General features: G+C 40.2%; 2 protein-coding genes across 4 annotated transcripts; one reads left to right on the top strand and one right to left on the bottom strand.

Moving 5' to 3' along the window:
* Positions 1 to 716: 716 nt before the first annotated feature.
* Positions 717 to 23,266, top strand: zmp:0000001267 (b(0,+)-type amino acid transporter 1). 3 transcript variants are annotated; one of them, XM_034205995.1, is made up of 6 exons: positions 717 to 1,809; positions 19,991 to 20,124; positions 20,772 to 20,901; positions 20,997 to 21,121; positions 21,658 to 21,745; positions 22,318 to 23,266. In XM_034205995.1, the coding sequence occupies exons 1-6, from the start codon at positions 1,111 to 1,113 to the stop codon at positions 22,546 to 22,548; spliced, it is 1,407 nt and encodes a 468-aa protein (XP_034061886.1). In that variant the 5' UTR covers positions 717 to 1,110; the 3' UTR covers positions 22,549 to 23,266. The 3 variants fall into 3 exon arrangements, with proteins under 3 accessions (XP_034061886.1, XP_034061887.1, XP_034061885.1); XM_034205996.1 differs by lacking the exon at positions 717 to 1,809 and adding an exon at positions 4,977 to 5,715; XM_034205994.1 differs by lacking the exon at positions 717 to 1,809 and adding an exon at positions 18,524 to 19,360.
* Positions 23,267 to 23,485: 219 nt separating this feature from the next.
* adprs (ADP-ribosylserine hydrolase) lies at positions 23,486 to 26,405 on the bottom strand (the record flags this gene model as incomplete). Its single annotated transcript, XM_034206000.1, is given in 3 exon segments — positions 23,486 to 24,878; positions 26,011 to 26,111; positions 26,218 to 26,405. Coding segments are annotated over 3 exon segments (669 nt in total), but the record flags the coding sequence as incomplete, so codon positions are not given.
* Between the last annotated feature and the right edge of the window lie 664 nt (positions 26,406 to 27,069).

Below are 27,069 nucleotides of genomic sequence, written 5' to 3'. Positions count from 1 at the left end.
TTGAGAGAGGTATCCATAGATCTCTTCATTTTGCTCTCAACGTGCAACAGATTGATGCTTTTAACTTCAATATTGAAAAATAAATCTTCCCGGGGGAGCTTGCTTTTGGGAGGTGAGGTGCTTTTGAGCGGTTAGTCAGCTTTAAGATAAGACGAGTTACAAAATACAATAAAAAACATAGCAGCATAATAGTAAAGCTGTACACTAAAAGTCCTGTAAAAAGAGCAATTAAATATATACAGCAAAAATTAAACATAGACGGTAAACTATCAGCAACAGCCGATATTGTATCTAGCTAGAGCCTTGTAACACAGTATTCTTAAAGGGCTTTACAAAACATGTTGGCAAAAAACAGGGCGGAATTTAATATTGGATCACAGTGGCAGATGTGTACCAAAAGGAAAGTAACAAAGGAAGCGGGGGCAAATGTCTGGGAAGGGTTTAAGACAGAGGAGAGAACTGTAGGATAAGGGCTGTATTCTCAATTTTTGGCTTTTTTAAATTTGTATTATGGATCTCTTTGCCAGATGAAGCCCAAAATAAACTGCCTATTTGCAGCTTTAAATACGAGAGTGTTGCCGTTATTATCCGGTTAAGAATTTTAGAAGTTTTAAGCCAGAAGAATTTAAAGTAGTACTACTTATGCTAATGCAACACTATTTTGTAAAAACGTTTTTTCAAATGTTTTCATTAAACTGTGAGCAGGTCAGTGAAGTATGTTATGTCTTCGGGAGTGATTTTTGTGGATGTTAAACACAAGCTTAAAGGATAAGCAATGCCAGCCGGTAGACCAAGGGAACGAGTGTGAGAATCTGGTAAATAACTGATCGGTTTTATAGACTTTATGAGCCCAGCTTACTCAGTTGTTCTGTTTATCTGACCTCCTGAAAAAAGGAATACTATCAACAAATAAATCGGACGAACTCAGGGCCATTACAGTGCGTTTCTACCCTTTAAAAAAAAAAGATAAGAGACAAAGAAACGGACAACTTACATAGCCAACCACGTAATTATTAACAGCCTGAGTTGCTGCAATAGTGACTTTGGCCACATAATTATAGTCGTTCCTCCATTGGTGGTGATCCCGGACAATAGGTCACATCTGGAATTATGGACGACAAGACAGAGAAGCTCAACCTGAAGCGGGAAGTTGGGCTGGTGGGAGCCGTGTCCCTCATCGGTGGGACGATGATTGGATCTGGGATCTTCATGTCCCCACAGACGGTGCTCTCCACCATAGGCAGCCCTGGAGCCAGTTTGGTTGTGTGGGCATGCTGTGGCTTACTGGTTATAATGGCGTCTTTCTGCTACGCTGAGCTGGGCACTGTTATCAGAGAATCCGGGGGGGAGTACATCTACATCCTGAAAACCTCAGGCCCGGTCATCGCCTTCATGCTAATCTTCAGCTCTGTGTTGTTTGTGAGACCTGCTGGTGTCGCCGGCATCTCACTGAGTTTTGCTCAATACGTCGTGGCTCCTTTCTACACAGACTGCCCCCCTCCGTTGCTGCTGGTGAAGGGCATGGCTGCAGTTTCAATATTAGTGCTTGCCACCGTGAACTGCCTTAATGTTCGCTTTGCAATGAAAATCCAAGTTTTTTTTATGGTGGCCAAGCTTCTGGCGCTGGTGGTCATCATAATAGGAGGGTTGGTGATGCTCATAAGAGGGCACACTGAAAACTTTGAAAACTCCTTCGAGAACACAAATGTGGGCCTCAATCCAATTGGGATTGCTTTCTACCAAGGACTGTGGTCCTATGATGGCTGGAACAACCTGAATTATGTAACTGAAGAGTTAAAACGTCCAGAGGTAAGTAAGTTAAAGGTTATATGGGGTTTTTGTGGAAGCGGTTAAACATTTAAAGATTAGAAGAAGATAAGGAACAATGTGCAATTTATTTAATTCATACACTGGCCGTCTCCCCAAACATCACCTTAAAACAATAAAGTAATAAATGTTTTCTCAAGTGGTGAAATCAAGTGAAAGGATGTGTTGTAAAGTATATTTATTACGCTTTTTTATTAAAGCCATGACAACACCCATTGTAGAATATACAGCCCTGGAAAAAGTGGCTGTCAAATGTTGAGGTCACAAGTTTTACTTTTTTAGGGTTTGGTTTTGACATGAACACTGCTGTTTAAAATAATAATAGAATACTGATATTTCGCCAAATTCCAAATAAAACATGTTTCATTTTAGAGCATTTATAGGCAGAAACTCCAAACTTTTCAATATAGAAAAAATATGCAATTGTTTCAGACTTTGAAAATGAAAAGCAAACAAAGTTTATGTATGGATTTGTATATAACACATTAGAACAGTCACAGTGGTTCTCAAACTTTTTCTGTCAGGCCCCCCCTTTGGAGAAAAAAATAAGTCGGGCCCCCCCCAACACAAATAGTCACGTAATGGGCCAAGTTAACATTTATTAAAATACATCAATATGAACGTGTGCATTCCTTTGCTAGAACAGTGGTAATAAAACAATGCTCCATAAGTCTGTGTGGTCAAAAAATAAATACATAATACAATTGTGCAATCCCTTTGCTAGAACAATAACTTATAATACTTTGACACTTTGCAATCTGTGCCAAAAAATGAAAAGAACGAAAATGCTGATATTTGGCAAGAAAGTGTGTCTTATCATAGTGGCTGCAATGAGCCTGTTTTGCACTGCACATTTCTTCAAAACGGGGTTACAGGCTCAGTGGCGGCGCCAGAGATTTATTTTGGGGTAGCTTGACGTTTCATAGAGGGTGCTCAAACATTTAGGGTTTCCAGTTAATGTACCGGTCGGTCGCTACAGTTGAATGTTCTACTGCAACAATCCCCACGCAAATACACAGTGTGACAGTTACAATGAAGGCTCGATAATCAGCTCACGGAATATAGGTGTAAGCAGGGGTAAAGTGCTATTTTTATAAGTGGGGGGTGGACCTAACCTACTCTAGATTTATTTTTAAATATTGAAGTTAAAAGCATCAATCTGGTGCACTTTGAAAGCAACATTAAGAGATCTATGGATACATCTCTCAACACCCATTTGAAACAGAACTGTAAACAGATTTACTTTTTCTTTATGGATATTTTACAAATCACTCCCCTTTTAAATACAAGGGACACGAGACCCAGACGTACTTGTACTGCACTGTATCATATTATTTTCGAATCAATAATTATTTTTTTTCAAAACTATTTTTCCTCCTGGTCTCTCGCCTGTCATGCCTCTGCGCATACAATAATATTTGGTGGAATTTCATGAATCTTGGCAATCTTGGAGCCTTTGTTCGTCCCACAGTGGGGAAATTCACGGCGTTTTCAGATTGCTGTTGGGTGACTGTATCGCGCTCATGGCCAGGGTGGACTGGTGTTCTGGGAATTTTTCTGCTGGTCTGTTTGTCTGACCGGCCTTCACTACACCGGGCTGGCCCAATCTCATATTTATTCCCCCTCAGGCATTAAGGTCTTGGCAAATGTAGGTGCTGTAAATTCACTGGCAGAAGTGAGTTACTATGGCCAGGTAACGTTTGGTAATGTCAGCCGATGTGAATTTCGACAAAAAGGCCTAATATGGTATTTTTGAATATAACAGCCTATCAAAGAAAATAAAGTAAATGTTTGTGTGTTAAAGCAGCTGCCTTTGGTTTGATGGCATATGACCATCTATCTTTCCATTGATCCCAATCCAGATGCTCTCAAGTTTAGCAAAGAAAACGCAGTCAGCAGAGCTCAAAGTGATTAAGAAGCTGCCACATTGGAACTCATATGAAATAAACAGCTGATTATAGGGTGTGTGCTTCTAACACAGACACAAAACAACTGGTGATTTCTATGCATGAAATAATGAGAAAATATGCCTCTGGTTAATCATTATTTAACTTATTTTCTCCATAAAAGCTGTTGGGTTGAAAGCAAAACAGGTGAAAAGTGAATTCACTGTAGAATACAGAAGTTACTGTTGATGCCGTGGCTTTATCTGAAAACGTAATTAGATTTATGGACCGGGACACGTATTTATTTAGATATTTTTTAAACAAGATTTAATAATTAGCTGTAATGTTTCTTTCTCTGCTTAGGTAAATCAAGGGGGATTTATCTCTGGAGCCTTGTCATCTCACCACGGGCAAACAAGAATATTTATAGTGCTAATTGTTCATTTCACTGTATTATTGTTTAACTATTACTGTTTAATATTACTGCTAAAACAATCACAAATTGCGTTTATTCACAAATGTTGTGCAAGGATCAAATCAATCAGTAGTCTGGCTTTAATGCAAATGAACAGGCTCGGCAGTTAATTGAAGCTGATCAGCAGGGGTGTGACTCTCTTGGTTTCACACCTGATGGCCCATCGGAAAGTGCCACAGGTCTCCCACCTATGGAGAACATAGTGTATTTGAGTTTGCTTGACAGGTGTTTTTTTCAGCATCATTGTTATTCTCTTTATGTTAAAATTATTGCAAAAAGGTTTGCCCTCTCTAATTTCTGTCCCATTCCCGGAGTGGGCTTCTCTTCTCATGGCCCAAGCAGTTCATTAGCATTACAATGTGTCCTTGATCATACTTAAGCAATATATTGTAAAGGTAAAAGTATGAGCATCAAACATTAGGTAGTGTAAACATTTTAATTATGGAGACAGTCCATTTTCAAAATAATGAAAGACTACATATTATTCAATTACAATTCAGATTATAAAATAAAATATACATTATTTGCTCCAATTTTTTTGTTGCACTTTATTAGAAATTAAAAAGCGTAGAAAATAAACAATTATATAGCTGGCATGTGTGCAATATTATAAATAAATACAATTGTAAAAGTAATGTGTCACATTTCCCTGTGAAAATAATGGATAAAGAATATGTGATTATTTATGTGTATCTGTGAATGAAGGGCAATCTTATCGTAAAACCCTGCAATCGAACAAATGGGCATGTCTACACTGGAATCAACGCCTTCTCAGGAAACAGGGCAAGGGTTAGGGAATGCCTTTGAGGAGACAGTAGCAGTCCAACAATGGAGAGTGACACAAAGAGGATCAATCTGAAGAGGGAAGTGGGCCTTATAGGATGTATATCATTCATTGCTGGCACCGTTATAGGATCTGGGATTTTCATCTCCCCCCAGTTTGTGCTGGCTGCCAGCGGCAGCCCCGGGGCAAGTTTTATCATATGGACCCTCTGTGGTTTCATATCCATGCTAGCAGGACTTTGCTACGCTGAACTGGGAACAGTCATACCAGAGTCTGGAGGAGAGTTTATCTACATCCTGCGGACAGCCGGAAAAGTGGTGGCCTTTATGTTTTCCTTCAGCTTCATCGTGGTCATGAGGCCTGCCAGTGCCACAGGAGTTGCTCTGAGCTTTGCTGAATATGTTGTTGCCCCCTTCTACAGCAGCTGCACCCCTCCAATATTGGCAGTAAAGTGCATAGCTGCAGCAGCTATCATGGGTCTGACTGCCGTTAATTGTCTGAGCGTACGCTTGGCTGTCCGCATCCAGGTGGTTTCCATGGTATTCAAACTGGTTGCACTGGCCGTGATCATATTGGGAGGTGCTGTGATGCTTTTCCAGGGACACACTGAGAACTTTGAAGAGCCCTTTGAGAACACAAATGCTGATATCAGCTCCATTGGCATTGCTTTCTATCAGGGCTTGTGGTCCTTTGGCGGGTGGAACACTTTGAATTACCTAACTGAGGAACTGAAGAATCCAGAAGTAAGAGTTTTACTGTTTGCACAATTAACTTTCATTTTCAATATTTTCTTAATTTACCATACAGTTTACTTATAATGTATAAAGATCTTGTTGTTATCATGTGTGACAAATCAAAAGTCCAGAGATGGTATACTTGCATTTAGCAATACGTGCAATTAGCAATCTATTCTGAGAGATCTTCACTAACAGTGCAGTAAAGTACCGCAATAATTTCATTGTGAGGTCATAAAAAGGGAAGACTAACTTCATATAGTCATTTACAAGCTTGATTAAAGAATAAAAGCAGTTAGGCCCTAACATTGTCTCTGAGGGCAAAGCATTTCTAGGGGAGGGGCTAGATTAAAAGCAATTCTAGCTCTCTACACATTAGCATCCTGGGCTAGTTCTGTCTGGGTCACCAGGGGACCAGCCCTTTGTTATACCGTGGCACATCAGTGGGGGGGGGAGCTGAAACAAAGCTAAGAAAGGCTCTGCACCCATCCCTGTGGTGAACACAAATCAAAACTCTTATCATGCAATGGCAGCTTAAAGGCATCCGGGGTAGTGGACAATAGAAAATGTGGTTGGAGCACAGTAAACTCTCTATTGACATGTCCTGGAATTTCATTAGTAATGCTTTGAAAACTCAATTCCTGGTATCATGACATTCTCAGAATTCCATGTGGATGCCAAACTATCAAATGCTGGATCACTCTTACTGGTTCTGACAGTTTTTTACATGGAAATAATCTTTTAGTACATACGAGGGGCTGATAGTGCCTGAACTCAGGTGTCTCTTTGTATTGCACATTATGTGGTTTTCATGGCTTTATCAAGTAATGTATTTAAGTGTATAAATTAGCACCCCCAATTGGCAGGGCACGATACTTGAAGAAGGCAGGTTGGGAGTTAGTTTGCTTCGAACAAATACATTCAATATTTTAGGGTTGTCTTGCTCACAAGTGTGGCTAAAGCTCCTTACACACCAAGCCGATTTTCGGCGTCGATAGATGTAGATCAGGGGTCGGCAACAGGCGGACCGCGGTCCGGATCCGGACCCAGACGCCGACCTATACGGACCCGGAGCTATAATCAATACATTAATGCAGGCTATTGCTACACTGGAGTCACCCGCTTTCAGGGAGCTAGTTAGCATGATAGCATGTCCGGGCGGCACACGGCATATGGGACGGAAAACTTTTTCCCACTACCTGGAGAAAGAATATACAAAAATGGAAAGCCAGCTAATATCGATGCAATCCAGATTGCATATAATGCATGTCAAATTGATCAACAGATTGTATTATTCTCCAATGCAATAACAGTACTGAAATGAAGGCGATAAGGGCATTAATGGGAGCCCTTTTTGTAAGTAACTAAAAAGTTACTTTTCACAGTAACGCATTACTTTTTGGTAATCAGTAACTGAGTTACTTTTGAAATGAAGTAACTAGTAATGATAACTAGTTACTGGTTTTCAGTAACTAGCACAACACTGGTTATGACTAAAATAATGAATTACAGAGACGGGCTCACTTTAGTGGTAGTGTGACGAACTTGGAATCCAGAAGGAGCTCAGAGTTAGACCATTGCTCATACCCATAGAGGGGAGGCAATTGAGTTGGTTTGAATAGCATGTTTCATACACAGTCCCACACTAGAGCAAGGTTACTCTAAAAAGATGACAAAGTACAGTCTCAATCTTTCAGCGTTACTTAGAAAACAACCACACCTTAGCCTAGTGGAGTCAGGGAACCACAAAAAGACCATGGCTTACAAGTTGATGGTGTCAGTTAGAGTGAGGAGGTCAGAGGCCGTCACAGTGTGTTGATGTATGCTGCACCATCCTTTGAGCTGTGGAGGTCTGTGACATCATCAGCCTAATTGACACAATCAAGTTGTACACCTGGTATTTTTTTTGCTGTGGTTTCTTGAGACCAAAATCCCTGATTATGTTTTTTTTTAATTCTTGAAACTGGATAGAAACCTCTGTCATTGTTTGGCAAGATTAGTTCATTGCTACTTTTGCAGGTTAATATTATTAATACAAAAATGTAATTGACTAATGAAATATTATGCACTTTTATGGACAGCGATACCTGGCAGTACAAAGTTATTCAAGTTATGTCAATTAATCGGCTGAACTAAGTGACCAGTTGCATGAAATATAAGACTATTTCCAGTCAACTAGGTGGCAGCAAAGGCCATTACAAAGAAGGTGGATTCAATTATATTGTATTAAAGGGCCTACAATCTTATTTAATAAATCTCTGTTTTGCTTGACATACCTTGTTTCATTGAAAGAGAAAATCATTGTTGTACATCTTTAATTAAGCTAAAAAATAAGTTCTGAAATGTTATTATTAATATAATTTTAAACATTTTTAAAATGGGAGTCTAACAAGTTTTTCCCACATTTTTATAGAAGTTTCATAGAAAGAATTAAAGAATTACAATTTACTGTCAGAGAAATAACCTCAGCACAACTATTCTTTTTGAGATGTCCCTCAGTTTTGCAGACGATCTCAGACTACTTATTTACCCTGACTACCAAACATCTAACTACCACTGGTTAACACTCAAACCCATAATTCTTTAAAATGATTGCAGTAAAAAGTTAAAACATAATTGTCTGTTAAGGGAAAACAACTGGATGTAATGGGCAAAGTCTCAGTTTAGTTGCCACTCCTCGGTTTAGTGGCTGATCGTTGTGACACGGCTCTATAATTGCCCAACATTTCACAGTTAATCTACAGCCAGTTTAGTGCATGTCCAGTGTCCACTGCGAATGCGTTTGAGAAGACAGCAGCTCTCTAACGATGGAAGGTAACACACAGAAGCTCAATCTGAAGAGGGAAGTGGGGCTCATAGCAGGTGTATCATTTATTGCTGGAACCATGATAGGTTCTGGGATTTTCATCTCCCCCCAGTACGTGCTGGCTGCTATCGGCAGCCCTGGGGCAAGCTTTGTAATCTGGACTTGCTGTGGGTTGATATCCATGTTGGGAGGGCTCTGCTACGCTGAACTGGGAACAGTCATACCAGAGTCTGGAGGAGAGTTTATCTACATGCTGCGGACGACAGGGAAAGTGATGGCTTTTATGTTTTCCTTCAGCTTCATCGTGGTCATGAGGCCTGCCAGTGCCACAGGAATTGCTCTGAGCTTTGCTGAATATGTTGTTGCCCCCTTCTACAGCGGCAGCACCTCTCCACAGTTGGTGGTGAAATGCGTGGCTGCAGCAGCTATCTTGGGCCTGACCATAGTCAACTGTGTGAGCGTACGCATGGCCACCGGCATCCAGGTGGTTTCCATGGTATTCAAACTAGTTGCACTGGCCGTGATCATATTGGGAGGCGTTGTGATGCTTTTCCAGGGACACACTGAGAACTTTGAAGAGCCCTTTGAGAACACAAAGGCTGATGTCAGCTCCATTGGCATTGCTTTCTATCAGGGCTTGTGGTCCTTTGATGGGTGGAACACTTTGAATTTTATAACTGAGGAACTGAAACATCCAGAAGTAAGACTTGATGAAATGCAAATGTTAATTTTACATTATATACATGTGCAATTAACTATGATACAATCTTCACATTGTAGATTTACTTTCAACTTCGTTTCTTTTTTGTTTCCTCATTGTTTATTAATTTTGTTGGGCAATCAATACTTAACATACAAAACGATAAATTCACATTGGTCAAGAACACCTATCCCTTACCACATACATCATCTCATATTAATCATACTTGAGTTACATTTTGAATGCAGGACTTTTACTTGTAACAGCGTATTCCAGCACTGTGGTACTGCTGATACAACTTGAACTATATCTCTGAGGAGCTAAAAATAACCGAGGTGAGACTGTAAAGAGCTGGATTGTTGCATGAGGGCACTTTGAGGACATGTGTGTGTTTCCTGCAATCAAAGTCTTATCTAACTGTGGTTAGATAAGGTTTGTGTATGTAAGTGTTTATATCATGTGATTGTGTGCAGTGATTGTAAAACACAGTCACAAGTGGGAATTGAAAGATCATAAATCAATATGAAATTAATAAATTTCCCTAAATAATTACACTAACTGCACTTGACATATGAGAACATCTAAAGCATGGGTCGGCAACAGGCGGCCCGCGGGCCATTGTTGGCCCGCCAGGAATAATATTTGGCCCGTAATTTTGAGAATAAAAAAGAAAAAAATATTTTGAGATTTTTTTTTTTTTTTTTTACAACATCGGACCGACAGTCGCACATATAGGCTATAATGTCCGAATAGAGAATATACCTACACCTGAATAATTCTTATTACCCTATCCATGTTGAGAGTGAACGACACACAGCACAGGCACAATCAGGCTGTGGGGTGCACTGACGCTGATAGTGGATCAATAGGTGGACAGCGCGTGGCGCTGAAATAGCCAACATTCGGTGTGTGGTTTGAAAAAAATAACACCAGCTCACTACATCATTCAAACGCAGTGGCGAGCCGTGACTTGTATACCTAGGCCCTCTGACCCCCTCCCCCTTCCCTCGGAAAAAAAAGAAGAGATATTACGTCTCAACGTAGACTTCAGCGGAATATCAAAACAGTGGTCCGGGGTGCAAAACGCATCAATGACAGCGACCCTCTACCACACACAACAACATCATTTATATAAACACCTATCATGACAGGGCACCCACAGCCAAGTAACAATTACAAATGAATTAAGTCGGCACGGCGGCCCGCATTGAAAATGACTTAGGCCTACCTTTGATGATCAAATCACTGAAACACAAAGTCCATCCTCCTGTCCTTTTGGATGAAGCACTTGCGGGTCATTCAGCTGATCCTTTGCCACTCCAGTTTATCATTGTAACTACTCGGTTAATAATTTCGCAACGATGTCATCACTATCACTGAAGTGAGCCATCATGAACGAACTTATGCTAATCATAAATCTATCGATCATAAATCTATCGTTTAGATTTATGATTCAAAAATAATAAAAGTAGGATAGACATGTGGATATTATCCGGCTGAACACAACGTGCATTTATCTAACAGGTTCGTTTTCCACAGACCTTATTTCGAGCTATTTTCCAAAATCCTATGGAGAAATCCCGTTGCTTTCTGTCGAGGGAATCCGAGCGAAGCTTACTTCCGGGTTTTAGGACGCGTCACTGCACCACTTGCATAGACCATTATACATCCTACATACTTATTATAAATCCATGCATAGACCTCACAGCGGGCGGATCCTGTCATAAAGTCCGCGAAAATAAAGCCCGCCCATTTAGAGGGAAGATATGATTGGTCAATTGTACTGTCATTTGACATTACTCTCTCGTTGAGTTAAGTATAGCGGGCCCTCTGTGAATGTAGAGAGGGACCAACCGGGACCAACAAGCTCTCCCGTCTTCACAGTACTCGCAGAGACGGCATTTAACCCTTCACATTCCAACAGAAACTGAACAGGCAGATTCGAAGGATTTATTTCTTTGGAAATATTATTTTAAATACAATTAAATCAAGTTATTTTGGTAAAATTAATGAAAAATGTAACAACAACAAAATATAAAAAATAGTATTTTTAAAAAAAATGTTTTTTTTTTTAATGTTTTCAAATATTATTTTTTAGAATATCTTAGGCCCTCACAGAGGGCCTAGAGGGCCCTGACGGCTCGCCACTGTTCAAACGTAATGTTTACTTATATGTGAACAGTAACAAAGTTCAGGCAAAACATTGACAACAAAATTGGAGAAGCCGCTTGATCATGGAGGGCGAGGAGTGATTTAACTAATAAATACATTGAGTTTGAGTAAAATCCTTGGTTACAGATTAATTTAGGTTATGCAAAGCAAAATATGATGTAATTTCTTCTTTTTTTTTTAAAGGTTTTCAACCTGAAAGAATCCTAATGTGTCCTTGAAAAGTTGAAATAAAGAAAAGGAAAAAGGATTCGAGTTGTCCATGCATCCTCTGTTGCCCCTCAAGCCTCTCAAATGTAGGCAAACACTCAAATAAATGCCAAAAACCCAGAGAACTTGACAATACTTGACAATAAAAGTATGTTAAATAACACTGCTACCTAGTTAATAACTCTACTTTACTCAGTGGAGGCTCGTCCATTGAGGAAAGGGAGGACCATCCTCCCTACAATTTCAGAGAAAAATTTACTTTGAAGAGAACAATAAATACACCTCAATTTAAAAGATAAGTCTGTTAAAATACAGATAATAGACCTGGCTTTGGGACTGAAATGGGGCTAGACGACGAGCCTCCCTTTGGGCAGGTCTAGCCAGAGGCTCTGGATTGGGCGCCTATATCATCAGTGAACCAATCAGCGGATCTGACTGCGCATAAGAGTGTTGATGGGGAGGGTTATCAGCGATATCAGAGTTTTTTTCTGAACCGGGGAACAGGGGCGCTGCGCCCTCTTACCAAAATTAATTCCTTGAATTTGATTATGTTCTGGCCCGCCATCTTGTGGCTCAGAAAAAAATTGGCCCACGGCCAAACTTACTTGCCTACCCCTGATCTAAAGCTTATAAACCCTAATTCCTGGAAGGGACACCACATTTTCCCCCAAACAATTCACAACAATTATTAAAGTACATTTTTCTAGTTTAAGTGATGAATTATGTTTTCTTTAACCATCAAGTTGGAATATTACAGAATAGCTTTAGGTAGAAAAAGCAGGTCACGCAGATGGTTTTAGGTAGGTAATAATTGTTTTCTTCACTTAAAGCTAGGGTAGGTAAGAATGGAGAAACCAGCTTGAGTGCGCTAGAATTTGGTTTGGTTTGTGCACGAGATGGAAGGCTGACAGGCAGGTAGGCCATCCAGTTATTTTAGCCGGGTCGTGCTTTTTACAATGCTACGGCTTCCACAGATGACATTTTTTAATGTATTTATTGTCAAAGCATTTAATATATTCATTGCTATCAGGATGTTAAGAGCATTTCATGGAATATAACAAAAAGTGTTTCTGAAGTGAATTACCTGCCCCACCTTTAATGTGTTATCTGGGCTGTTTTTTTAAGATTGAAATTCGAAATGGATAATTTGATATTAAAAAATGTTTGTAGAATTGTATGATGCTTGACAAAGGTTGAAACAAATTCTATCAGGGCTTGTGGTAATTTGGTGGATGGAGAACTTAGAATTATCTTAGTGAGGAGCTAAAACATCCAAAAGTAAGAGTTTACTTTTGGCAAAATTAACTTTCATGCTCAATATTATGTTGTGGAGTCCTGGAGATACTCTTTGCTGAGTATTACTGTATAAGAGTTGTATCCCATCCTTTATGGAGGGGGCATAGTTTAAGTAAGCCATGCCCATTTCCCTGGTGGTGGTCCATCTTCTAATCAAAAGGCTCTTGGGATCTCACTTGCAGGGACATGACACCAGGGGTGGACGACTGAACGCTTTGAATGTTCTAGGACTGCCTAGAAAGACCCTTTAATAACTTTAAACAAATTCCCTGGGAACCAGTATGCTTCTGTCTTGGTCACCAGTGGAACAGCTCTTTGTTCTTGCAAGTATACCAGAGAGGTCTTGGGAGTTTACGCATCCACTCTAAATGTGCGCCGTACACTTAGATTTGGCTTACATCTATGACCTTCAGAGGATCTTTGGAGTAAGAGCTGTTTCTGTACATACTACTGACCAAAAGTAATTGCATTTTTTTGGACGTCACAATAACTGATACTCTGGTAACAAGTCCATGTTAATGAGATCGTTTAGCTGTATAAAGTGGCATAGCGGGGCAAGGTTTGCACCCTCCCCTGGAGTGAGCAAAGATCAAAACTCTTAATATTCAAAGGCAGCCTAACAACATCCAGGGGTCGAGTGGACAATAGAAAATGTGGTTTGGGCACAGTAAACTCACTATTGATATGTTCTGGAATTTCATTGGTATTGGTTGGGACAACTATATTCCCAGTATTGTGCCATTCTTAGAATTCCCTGTGGAAGCTAAACTAAGATATGCTAGAGAACTATTACTGGTTCTGACTGTGTTTTTCTACGTGTACAGAATATTTTTAGTACATCCGAGGGTCAGATGAACTCAGGTGTCTCTTTTTATTGCAGATTATGTGGTTTTCATGGCTTCATCCAGCAATACATTTCAGTGCACACTAGATTGCTGGCAGTGTAAAGTTGCTGGAAAGAGAAGTGTTAGGGTTAGCAACATTAATACCAAGGGGGGGGTGTTGCAAGTGGCCAGAACAATTTCCCATAGTCTTGAAGACTGGAGACACCGTTGTGAAAAGTGTTGTCACTTCACAATGTTCTCAATAAAACCTCTTTGATGATGATGCTTCTGGAGTTTTTGGGCCAATAGGAATCAAGGTAATTGCATCGTCTTCTCTTCCATGGAAGAACTTTTTGTGCTACAACTATTACTTTATACATCCATGGATACAACTTGATTGGACATTAGTTTGAAGTATGTCTCTTTTGTTGCTAACTCAACATTAGATGATTATTTGCCAATAAACGTGTGTTTGTGTGTCGTAATAATTTTTTACTGGCGTTACCCTGTCGTATCTTTCCAAACTTGGTAATAATGAAAATCTGTTGTTAGCCGGAAGAACATTTAGTCTTTTTTCTTTATTTTCTTCGCAGAGTTTATCTGAATACTTAATTTACATGTTAAAATAAATCTTCTGGGGGAGGATGCCCCCTTCAGGAGTTTTGGTTTACAAACATTTCACCTTTTCCACATCTTGTGAGTTTGCAGTTAACAAATCTCAAAGTTTCTCTTATTACTTTTTACTGTCAGTCAGAGAAATAACCTTGGAACCAGCATTTATTTTAGAGATATTGGGCCTCAGTTTTGCAGACAATCTCAGACTACTTATTTACCCTGACATCTAAACCCATAATTATTTAACATTCTTTGCAGTAAAAAGTTAACACATGATTGTCTGCTAATGGAAATAACTTGATGAAATGACCAAAGTCAAAGAGGAACATGCCTCCGTTTAGGGTCTGCCTCTTAGGACACGGCTCCAAAATTACCCAACATTTAGCAGTTCATCTACAACAGGGGTCGGCAACAGGCGGACCGCGGTCCGGATCCGGACCCAGACGCCGACCTATACGGACCCGGAGCTATAATCAATACATTAATAGGGGATTTTTCGGTGCCTCCCGCTTTTTTAACGCTGATTTGTGTAATTCGTGGAGAACCGAAGAGTTTTCGTTTTGGGGGTGGGGTGGGGGGAGTCCGTCCGTCAGCCTGACTGACGGACAACTTCTCACTTCAAAAAAGAATAAGAAATCTAGACCGCAAAAATAATTAAACAAGCGAGTACCTGTTTTTCCTGGCCAAGGACAGGTTCCTTGAACACAACACGTGCGTAACGTGTCTTCACGTGGTATATGTCTCGTCTGAAAGGAGTGCTGACCATAGACGGTGCTGACAGAGAGCACCGGAACGCCGCTCCAGCCCTTAAAATATTTCAATACCCATAAGGAGCCGTACACATGCCGCAGTGTTTGCGTGGCTGTGTCTTTAGTTGTAAGCACAGTGGCGATCTGTTGTTATTAGCATCTGGTTAGTTAGCTATGCTAACGAATTTAAAGCGCTTTTCTACAACCAGGTGGAAGAGAGCTCTCTCCTGAGAGGCTCAAATAACCTCAGCTCAGTGAGGTTAAGGCACACCTTGATATGATCATTATAGTTATTAATGAGACTAAATGAAAAACAGGTATAAAATACTATATGACAGAAACAAAAAGTTGTTAAAAATAACAAGAATAGAGTTTAAAAGGGGAGTGATTTGTAAAAATATCCAAAAAGAAAAATATGCTTACAGTTCTGTTTCATATGGGTGTTGAAAGATGTTTCCATAGATCTCTTAATGTTGCTCTCAAAGTGCACCAGATTGATGCTTTTAACTTCAATATTTAAAAACAAATCTTCCCGGGGGAGCATGCCCCCGGACCCCCCTAGAGGAGGTTAGCCCCCCCCCCCCCCCACACTTAAATCATGTTCACATGGATAGGAAACTAAATACATTTGCACACATCTTGTGTCCATATCTTTCTGTTTTGGTGGTCATGCCACACCGTGCACGTGCATGCATGCGTGAGTCATGGTGAGATATCTGGATTCAGAGGTTGCTTTTTCTTTGCACAGCATGAAAGAAAGGCCAAATGAATGGGCTGTGATTTTAGTTTTTTTTAAGCAGAGGTTGAGTTCAATCATTTGTACGACCCTCGGAGGATGTTGTAAAAATTGAAAGGAAAAAGGTTCCCCACCCCTGCTGTAAATAATAATAAAACCCCTTGATTTTTAACTTAACATCTCTGTCTCCTATTGATCTGAGTATATTAAAGAATAGCCAGTTAATTGAAGCATTATAGCACAGGCCTTTGTCAGATGGTATATTACGCTGTTTTTTTCCTGCTTCGAATAGTTCTCTCTTTTTTCACCATACCTGTGTTTGCATCACTGAAACCAATGAACACCTGCATGTGTATGAGAATGGCCCTGACACCATTTCAGCCCAGATTTACAAACTCCTGGCAGGACAAGCTTGAGCTCAATTCTCACACTAAATTTAAAAAAAGTGAGTGAGGGACTGCAATATAAGAGGGAAAGAAAGAGAAACTTTAAAACTGTTTAATTGTTATGATGTGTAAAGACTGATATTGTTCTATAATCGGCTGAAACTGTTAAGTCATGATGTGAAACGGTTAACAAAGAAAAAGGGAAACTCAAGCTGCTGCTACACTTTATTTTATTTATCTAAAATTAAGCACTTTTAAGATGCACATATTTTCAAAAGCTATTTTATTTATTTTCTCTATTTTATTTGTAAATGCAGCCCGAGAGGAACATTACACATATCCACAGTATTTACTGTATATCTGTATAGTTCAATGTTAATTGACAATAAATATTGTTGTTTTTGAATTGTACTTTCTTTATTTGATTGGCAGTCAGTTGTTGATTACATGCAGACGTTGATAAAGCTACAGCTACTTCAATATATCACATTAATTCATAAAGCAAGTTAGACATTTTGATGTTCCGGACCTTTGCATGAGGAGATTTTCTCTAACTGGACCTAGTTGAATTTTAGTTGAAGACCCCTGATCTACAACAATGGGATTGCATGTCCAGTGTCCACTGCAAATGCGTTTGAGAAGACAGCAGCTCTCTAACGATGGAAGGTAACACACAGAAGCTAAATCTGAAGAGGGAAGTGGCGGGAGATTCATGTGATTGGTTGTTGGTCGCGTTGCTCGCAAAAAATCCCCAAGCTTTCAGACACGCCCAGCTCCAAGATTTTCAAGATTTTTGAAAAGCTGCTGTGTGGACGTACCGTAACCATCATGCAACGCACTAGCAAGACGTTGATCGCAACTGCGCAGGTCTGCGCAGGTCTCGCTTGTCTCAAACAAGCCTATTACCAGTATAAATACATTGCTTTTAAAATCGTGCTGTACAACACGAAAAAAGGGAAAAATCGTGTTGGTGAACACGAATCAATAGATGAAAAATCGTGTTGGTGAACAGTACACGAAATGCCATGAGACTGGGTTGCTACAGCGGCTACACCTAGGGTGACCAGGTCCCAACAAACCAAATGTGGGACAAGGAGTATGTTTGTGTGGGACAATGTGGGACACCCTCTCAACAGCACCACCCCCCGGGAAAAAAATCTCTATTTATATTCTGTTTAATTTGGTTCATTCAACAGCATCCAATAAACAATGACAGAAAGTGAAGTCAAAATGCAGTAACAATTTAGTATCTTAAAGAAAAGTAAACTAAGGCTATAAGGCAGCAGGCATTATTCACTTCAAGTGTTTAGAAATGCATCTTCCTAATTCAACTAGTGTATTACCTGTAAAAGTAGGCACAACTTAAATTAATAGATACAATAAAACCATAAGTACAAATCATAACTGGCCAGGAGGGAACAAAAACATAATAATACATAACATAAAATAGCTTTCAGTTTTGTCCATCACAGCAACAACAGGTGCCCCCCCCCCCCTCTCCACAGAGGCAGGGGCAAGCACATCTGTTATTATGGACGCTGCTTTTGTACGACCACATGACATTTTCTTTACTAGGCTATATCAGAGTCTGGAAAAATGGTCGGCGCTAGCTTGTTACCACAGTCACTATGGTAACACTGGTTATTTCTGCTGCTGTTACCTTGTCTGAGTGGCCATCATTTTTTGGTTTGAGTAGGAATGTCTCCAGAGAGTGGGATGTCTCTTTTTGAGCGACACGTTTCTTGTGAGAATCGCATTCTCGGTGTCTTTTGACGTCGTATTCACCGCCATGTGAAATTGAAAAATTATTCTTGCAAAGATTGCAAAAAACTCCCTCTGAGAGTCGCCCTGCACTGGCTTCACCCACGGGTAAGTGTCTTCCCAGTCTTTGTTGTATGTGCGTCTTATTTTCTTCTTAGCTGTAGTTTCAGTTTCCTCCATTTTCCATAACCTGCTGCGTCGCCTGCGTTATTGACTGACATTCGTTGTTGTTGTTTGGCGGGGCCGCGGAGGTGTGTGAGTGAGTTACTCATTGGTTAACACTTGACCAGCGTTACAGTTTGATTGACAGCAAACACACCCCCGTGATGATATCCTTCCCTGCTTTCTCAACTGGCATTGGATAAATCTGATTTTAAAGAAAAGCGTTTTAGCCTATCAAAATGAAATATGCGGGACATGGTCTCAATTTTCGGGACGCACCAAAAGGCCTGAAAATGCTGTACAGTCCCGCGCAAAGCGTGACATCTGGTCACCCTAGTAGGCTACACCCCCTCCAATAGTGGTGGTAAGTAAAGGTTTAACAACTTCAGTCGAGTTAATATAAAATCTAAGGAACACTTTGAGCCCTTTTTATTATCTTTAGATTACATTCTTCAGGTGTATATGAGCAGTTGTCTGCCCGTTACATCTGCAGTGTTTTCCCAATCATCGCTCCGATATGACCATGACGGACAAAGGACCTAAAGCCCTGAAAATGAGGCGGGAAATTGGGCTGATTGGTGGTGTAGCACTAGTATCAGGAACCATGATCGGATCCGGTATATTCATGTCCCCTCAGTTTGTAATGGGCTACGTTGGAAGCCCTGGAGCAAGTTTGGTGATCTGGGCTTTCTCTGGAGTTGTAGCTATGTTTGCAGCACTGTCCTATGCAGAGCTTGGGACGATCATCCAGGAATCTGGTGGAGAATTCATCTACATACTGAGGATCTATGGTTCATGCCCTGCTTTTTTTGCAGCAATCACTTTTGTTGTGGTTGTGAAGCCGTTTGGAATTGCAGCAATGGCGATTAGCATAGCAGAATATGCTCTAACACCCTTTTACAACGGCTGCCAACCTCCTGATCTGGTAGTGAAGTGTGTTGCAGCTGTGGCTATACTGGTCGTCGCCATAGTAAACATCTTGAATTCCCGCATTGCCGTCAGAATCCAAGTGGTGTTCTTGGTGGCCAAAGTGCTGGTGTTGACATTTATTGTTATCGGAGGAATAGTGAAGCTCGTACAGAGCGGCAGTGTCATTGTGGAACATTTGAAAGTTGAGAATGCATTTAAAGGCACTCAGTACTCTTTGAGCACTCTGGGAATGAGTGTTTATCAAGGACTCTGGTCTTACGCTGGGTGGTACAACTTGAACTATGTCACGGAGGAGCTAAAAAGACCTGAGGTGAGACTAAAGAATTGGATTGTTGCATGAAGACACTGTGAGGACATGTTTGTTTGCTGCAATTGTAGTTTTATCTAACTGTGACAAAGGTGTGTGTCTGTTAGTGTTATTATCATGTGAGTGTGTGCAGTGATTGTAAAATGTGAAAATAGATTATCTAGGTTTTTTTAAAGATTGAATTTCCTAATTGGTATTTTTATATCAAAAACAATGATTGTAGAATATTATAATGCTTGACAAAAGTTGAAGCAATCATTTCTTAGAAGAGATTCAATTATTAACATCTTGCCTAAAAGAATAAGCTTCAGTTTACAGTGAACCTTGTTGGAATTTGGGCATTAAAAAAGACGTGTCATTGGATGGTCGAATCCTATCGTTTTCCTTTTATTGACAATTGTAATTGGGAGGAAACCTAACATTTGACGAGTGTACATAGTTTTACTGAGAAACTTCATAACCTTATCACTTTGTTAATGGGACAGGATTGGTGCCAACATTTTTAAACGTGCTTTGTCAAAGCAGAAAAATACTTCAGTTAATTTTAGGTCAATCGATTATTCAAGTGTCAAAATTACAACTAAACATCATGCTATCTTAAACATAAAAATGATGTTGCCTTTTTTCTTCCAGGTGAATCTCCCCAGGGCGGTTGTGATAGCCATTTCTCTGGTGACTGGCTTATACCTGCTGGTGAATGTGAGCTACCTGACGGTTATGACGCCAAAAGAGCTCATGTCCTCAAGCGCTGTAGCAGTAACCTGGGGGTAAGACAGCATCTGATATTGTTTTAATAGATTCAGGTAGACAGATCCAGCCTGATAACTTGACATGCTATTTTGACTGTTAAAATTGCTCATTTCAAAGGAGCATGGAAAGAGTGCACTCCTGTGACATCACACAGTGATTTTTCAAAGAATACATATGATGCTAATTCGGAGTTTCATATTTGTATATTTGGTTTTTTCTATAACTTGGGTACATGTTTAATGTTAAAAAAACACATACTTTTTGTCATAGTGTCTGTCTGAATATACATCTATGTACCCTATGTCTGAAACTTTTGAGTATTTATATAGCATTTCAACGTTGCACATACATTACCCAAAATGCAATATGAGCACAGGAAGTTGGTTCTGATGGTGTGGTGCAGTGTTACGTGTTTGTGGCTAAAGCTAAAGCTAAAAATAAGGTCTGTGTTTAACACAAGTTTTGTTCTAAAACATAAAATACGTCGTAGAGATTACCTTGCCAAACAAAACGTTTTCCATATAGTCTTCAGTCCAAACATTTTCAGGACAAATCTGAATAAAATTCCCATGTTTACACTTTCTATGTACTGCAGCATGTGGCTTTAGAAAATTGGAAAGGTTCCTGTTGCAAGTTTTGTGAGAACTTTTGCCTTTTTCCACAGGAACAAAGTGTTAGGAAGCTGGGGCTGGACCATGTCTGTGGCCGCAGCGTTGTCTGCTTTCGGCTCACTGAACGGAACATTCTTCAGTGGGGGCCGTGTGTGCTTTGTTGCTGCCAGGGAAGGTCACCTGGTGAGCATCTCCACTTTATGATTAAAATAATAGTTAGATTGTTCAGGAGCATAAGCGTGACGATCTTCATGCACTGACTTGTGTTTACTCTCTAGCCAGATATCCTAGCCATGGCTCACGTCCGCAGACTGACTCCATCTCCAGCACTGATCTTTACCACCGTGGTCTCTCTTCTGGTGCTGATCCCCGGAGACTTCCAGAGCATTGTCAACTTCTTCAGGTGAAAGCTGGGTCTGATTTGATTGTGTTTTAGGTTTGTTTTGAGTTGATTGGTTTTCAGTTTAACAAATACATGTTTAATAGTAGATTAAAAACCCTAATCCTCACAAAAAAACACAAACTAAAGAGGGGTTTCAAGTATCTTAAGTATTCAATATGAAATAATTAATAGATGTATCCAGTGTGTCCTAAAAATAAAAACCATGACTGTATGGTCAGCACATGACATACGAGGACGTTTAAAGATTAGATTCCCATAGTCCAGGAATGGACGCTTAATTTTTTCTAGTTTCATTCATGAATGATCCCTTAACCATCAAATTCATTTTGGAGGTTGTGGGTATTGCCAGTTATGGATAACTAGCCTGCAGGATAATAACAGTATAAAGGCTGTGTGAAGAATTACGCTATCCTGACAAAAGCCCCAAAATGTCCAAAAACATGAGATAGAGTTATAGAAAATAGATGTCTCGTATTTTATCATTTTCTACCTTTGCATGTATTTAATGTTGACATTTCTTCCTTATTACATGTTAGTTTCACTGCCTGGTTTTTCTATGGCATCACCCTCTCTGGACTTGTCTATCTCAAGATTAAGAAGCCGGAGCTCCCCAGGCCATACAAGGTCCGTATCACACACATTCAATCTTAAAGAGGCCCTATTATGCTTTTTGGGGTTTGCCAGTATAGGTTTTAGTGCATGTAAAAGGTCTGCAAAGGCTTAATCCCAAAGATCCCCCCCCCCCCCCCCCCCCCCCCCCCCCCCCCCCCCCCCCCCCCATAGTGACATCACTATTTTTTAACACTCCTGCTGCAATTGGCTAGCTCTCTAACACATTGTACATGATAAGTGTAAAACACATTGTACATGATAAGTGTAAGGGGTGGGCCGTTTCCGACACATCTTGCGGTTGACCAATAACCAATAACAACTGAGCCGGCCAGCTAACCGATCAGAGCAGACTGGGCTCTGGTTTCAGACAGAGGGTGAAAAGAGGTGCTGCAGCACAGGCATTATGAGAAAAATAAAGAGCTTTCTGAACATTAAAACATGCAGACATGTCAGAGTAGAGACACAAAATACAAATATATGAACCTGAACATTTACATAATAGGGCCCCTTTAAACATCATCGACATTAACATTTGTCTTAACACATATGAGAATCACCTTCTGTCTGTCTCTCTTTTTCCACAGGTTCCCATTATACTCCCAATCCTGGTCATCATTGTGGCAATATTCCTTGTTCTTGCACCCATCCTAGACAACCCTCAGATAGAATACCTCTATGTGTCTTTATTTATCCTCAGTGGAGCTATAGTGTACGTTCCCTTCATCCATTTCAAGCTCTGCCCAGGGTTGCTGACCAAGCTAACTGTGTTCCTGCAGCTCCTCTTAGAGGTGGCCCCGACAGAGAAAAACCTGTGATATTGGTGGAAGAATCCAGAAGAAAAGGCTGTTGTTCCAGTTTTGTTGCTTGTGCTTTTCAACTACACCTGTTTTTTGCAATGACACTCATGAGATGTTGCGGTTCACATTTGGTAGCATTGATGAGTTGTTTGTCTTTGACTTTTAACACTCTGATATGTGTTGTCTTTTTGCACAGGTGCATTTAGCTGATGCGAGCAGAAAAACTAGTACATCTGTATTCAAAATGTCAATCTATTAGAAGAAGGGTACAATATGACATACCTAAACACCTGAGAATTCCTGTGCTTATTTTTGTTGCAAGATTTGTTTAGAAACATTTTGATCTTGAAACTTTTGCAAATTAACATTTATAACAAGCTCAAATGAAAATAAACACAGGAATTCCCTGGTGTTTAGGTTATATATATATATATATATATTTTTTTAGAAGGAAATGCAGCAAATCTACACATAAGAAGCTGAAACTGTGAAATGTTTTTAATCAAAACATTTGCAAAATTAGCAAATAATGTTTTGTTTTCACTCATTGTTTTAGTTAAGTGTAGGTTAATCCACATCAACACTGTTTTTTATTGTGGTTATGTGTTGTGTATATGAACATTTGAATCTATAAAGTGTCTGTCAAATAAAGCTTCTTAGTAAAAGTACAATATTTCCCTTTGAATTGTAGCGGAGTAGAAGTATAAAGAAGCATAGAAAGAAAATACTCAAGTTTAAGTACCTGAAATGTGTACTTAAGTAGTACTTGACTAAATGTCCTGAGTGACTTTCCACCACTGTAATTATGTTAGCACAACGCATAAACCAAAGAATAAGCTATATATTAACCAGCTGAACATTTAGCTTACTAAGAGTCTCCATCTCCATTGAGCTGACCTTCCTTAATCTAATTTGATGTTTTGAATCTTAAATACAAAATGAGCACCGATACAGATTTGAATTTACAAAAAAAATGTTTATTAAATAATTGTTATCCATCAAACGGATAAAAACAAGACATGGCCAATCAATAGTGCAACTTTCACAAGACAGAAGATTGTTTAACACAAACAGGAAAGAGCAGTGTGTGTGTGTGTGTGTGTGTGTGTGTGTATACGGGCATGCATACACACCAAATGTATCTATGACAACACATATATAAAGTGAATCTAGTCTGTCTGGTTACGTATCTTGTTTGTTTTACTTTAACATTCTGTAGTGGCTGTGGCTCATGGTGTAGGGGGGTCGATCCCCCACTACTGAAGCCTACGAGTCAAGATGTTTCTTTATGTGTTGTATTAACCTTGGCAGCTGTTTGAGATTGAGTTTAAAATTGAAGGAATAGTTGAGCTCATGAATTATAAAAGCGTTTTTTAGTTTAGATTTTAAGTCATCGTAGTTAGCCTTCATAGTTTTAGTCGATGTGAAGTCTTAACATTTAGTCAACTTTTATTCTATTTCCATCAAATCTAGTCCAGCCGAAACCAGAAGATAGCATCTTATAATTTTTTGATAATAAAAACGCAGCTCGGCCCCCATTCATACTGACTGTGTTTATTGGTGATGCGCCCGTAATGAGAGCCAATCTGCTACGCCTGACATGGAGAAAAAAAAATCATAATATAAAATAATAACCCAAACCCAATTCAACGTGTACATTGACTTTATGCCTTATAGTAGCACTGACAACTGTCTGATGGAGAATAATTGAGCAGTAGGGCATGTGGTATGTGTGTTTTTCAGAGAGACAGAGATGGGAACAGAAGTAGAATTTATAATAAAATGATTTTAGTGAAGTTTATATTTTTTAACTACATTTTTGTTTTCATGAATATTGCATGTTGATATTGTCACAGTTGGTCTTCAATGGCGTCTCATCATTGTCTCCCTTCAGTCATGAAAAAAAACAAACATTTTGTCATAGTTTTGAAATCATCACGTGTGTGGGTGTGTGTCACTCAGTAAGAATCACTCCGCTCTGGCTTTCTTCACTGTGCCGTTAGAAGCTTTTGATTGGCTTTCAGCTCCACAGCTCGGCTCCCCTGTCCCGCCCCCCTGTGATGTTTGCTGGTACAGCATGTGGAGCCGCTCTGCGTTCATGTCTGCATCCTCCGCCCCCTCGCAGCACTTTATCCACGACTGAGGGATAGCTTCGATGCCGTAGTGGGCCCCGGCGATGGCCCCTGCCATGCAGGCTATGGTGTCTGTGTCCCCTCCCAGGGCCAGGCTGTACGCTATTGTCCTCTCCAGGCCGCCGTAGTTCTCTGGGAGGCATTCTCTGGGCTGCAGGCAGTGCAGGACGCAGAAGATGGCAGTGGGGACTGAGTGGAGCGCCGCGATGCCGTTACCTGGAAGAAAAGACAGGACACGTTGAGTGATAAGAAGTAAGGATAATACACAGGAGATGGGCTGCTCTAAAAGCAAACATGTAAAATAAATGTGTTTGGGATCAGGAGGGATTCACCACTTAGTGAAACAATCCATTTGCTCTGTCATGATAAATCCTTAAAAAAGTCAAAAAATGATATTCTACTATATGTGTTGTCATAACCAATCACAGTCGTGAAAACATTATTATTACATTAAGTGATTTTAAGTGACTAAGAACTATTTGAAGAACGTCAGGAAACTATAACAGGCTTTTTCCAATATTTTCAGACAAGTGATTCATTGAGAATTTACCTGGGAGATTGTTTAATGATACAAAAGTAATTTGTTGGATAACAAAACAAAATGCTGTGCGTGTACAATAAAAAATGTTGGAAACAGTCAATAGGCGCTTTCACACCGGAGTACTTTTCCCGTTTAGTTCCGATAGTTCCTGGGATTTTGCGTTCACACCAAAAAGAAAACTTAGTTCATGAGAACTTTTACCCCCTTTTTAGTGCCTGCTAGAGGTGGTACTTTCCTGGGGAGAAAAAAGAAAATTGCAAACCACGGCCCGTAAAACTCTGAAAAGTTTTGTGAAGCCGCCATTGTATTTGCTGGCATTAGCATTAATCCCGCGCACCAACGGAGAGAGACTAACTTATTTCAACACAAAAAAAAACATGGGAGCGGTGGAGATGAGGAGGTGTCGGCGTTCTGGCGATTTACTCGGAAGGCTTCAGTAGAAGCTGCTGGGAGTCCCAGCAGCTTCTACTGAAGCCAGTCCCCAACTCCGGGGACTTCCGGCCGGGGACTTCGGGAGGCAGTATACGCCGTGAAGTTGTTTGCTGCCTGCCAGTAAACCCAAAGCAAAGAAGACGAAGTGACGTCAGCGGGCTTCATTTGCGTAATCTTCCCTCAGGGAACTTATTCCGGTGTGAACGCGATCGGCTCTTAGTTCCATGGGAGTACTAAGTGCTGGGAACTAAGTACGGCAAAGTACTTGGTGTGAAAGCGGCTAATGGCAGGACCGGAAAAGGACGAATGGATGACTAAAACCATGTTAAAACCTCGATGAAAGTCGGGATTAAGTGAAAATCAGCAGATACTGACCCAGTTCAGAGATGACCTCCTCGATGCTGACCTTGCTGCGGTGCATCAGGTCGCTCACTCTGTGGAGGCGCTCGCAGAACGGCTTCTCTGCTTCCTTTAGGCTGCACAGAAACACCATGTTAGACAATCACTAAAAGAAAAACCCCTGCAGTACTTCCTGGAAACCATTAGACATTCTCTTATGGTTTATATTAATGTAGTTCTCACATTCTGGCGTCATTGAGCGTGGCCTCGTCGCTCTCCACGTCCTCCATCTGTGTGATCAGCGTGCTGATGAACTTGAGGGGCAGGTCCAGCGCCCCCTGCAGGGAGAGGTGCACGGCCAACGCCTGCAGCACCGCCCCGTTATAGCCAAGAGAGCAGGAGTGGGTCAGCATGGCCCCGCGATGAGCAAACTGCAGAGGGAAAAAAATTAAGAAATCACACGAACTCTGTAACAACAAGTCAGGGGGCTAGCAATGCAACTGTGTTCAAAACATATTCAACTGAGAAAAGAGTCAAAACTAATCAAAACAACTAAAAGGCTAAACTTAAATAAAATGATAAGAAAATTTGGATCATCTTTCTTCTGTTATGCGGTTTAAGAATATAACGGTTAAGAAAATCCCGCCCGTCTGCATCTTCCACACAGGTTGCCCATAGAAGTGTCTTTTAATAGGATGGCAGTGGGATTTGTAGTCCTTTTTTTATTCCATTGACTACAGATGTTGCCACTAGCTGACAATATTATTTGACCTTTTCACAAACTAAAACTGCATTATTTTCGATGAGTTAACCAATAAATATTATAGCTGCGGACTCCGAGAACATAATTCATCATCATCTGTGGATAAACACAAGAAATTATCTTATGAGCCTTTTCTGTGTTCTTTTACCATCACGGTAACACAGTTATAGTTGGACAGTGTCAGTGGGTTACTATTGTAACGTAGACTGTTCAGAGTAACATCTTTTAACAATAAATGTCTTCCATTTTAGTTGAGTAAATAATAAACACACCTTGTGCATATAAAGATAGAAGTTGTTTGTGTACATTTTCTTGTGACTTTTACACTATCA

Source organism: Gymnodraco acuticeps, unplaced genomic scaffold (assembly GCF_902827175.1).
Source record: "Gymnodraco acuticeps unplaced genomic scaffold, fGymAcu1.1, whole genome shotgun sequence".
NCBI classification, from domain to species: domain Eukaryota; kingdom Metazoa; phylum Chordata; class Actinopteri; order Perciformes; family Bathydraconidae; genus Gymnodraco; species Gymnodraco acuticeps.
This window is presented reverse-complemented; position numbering and strand designations above follow the sequence as displayed.

Excerpts from the sequence above, each read along its gene's own strand:
- zmp:0000001267 (XM_034205994.1), top strand. The coding sequence starts at position 18,638 with ATGACCATGACGGACAAAGGACCTAAAGCCCTGAAAATGAGGCGGGAA. Across the intron at positions 20,902-20,996 it reads CTGCCAGGGAAGGTCACCTG|CCAGATATCCTAGCCATGGC; the intron begins GTGAGCATCTCC and ends TTTACTCTCTAG. Across the intron at positions 21,122-21,657 it reads AGCATTGTCAACTTCTTCAG|TTTCACTGCCTGGTTTTTCT; the intron begins GTGAAAGCTGGG and ends ATTACATGTTAG.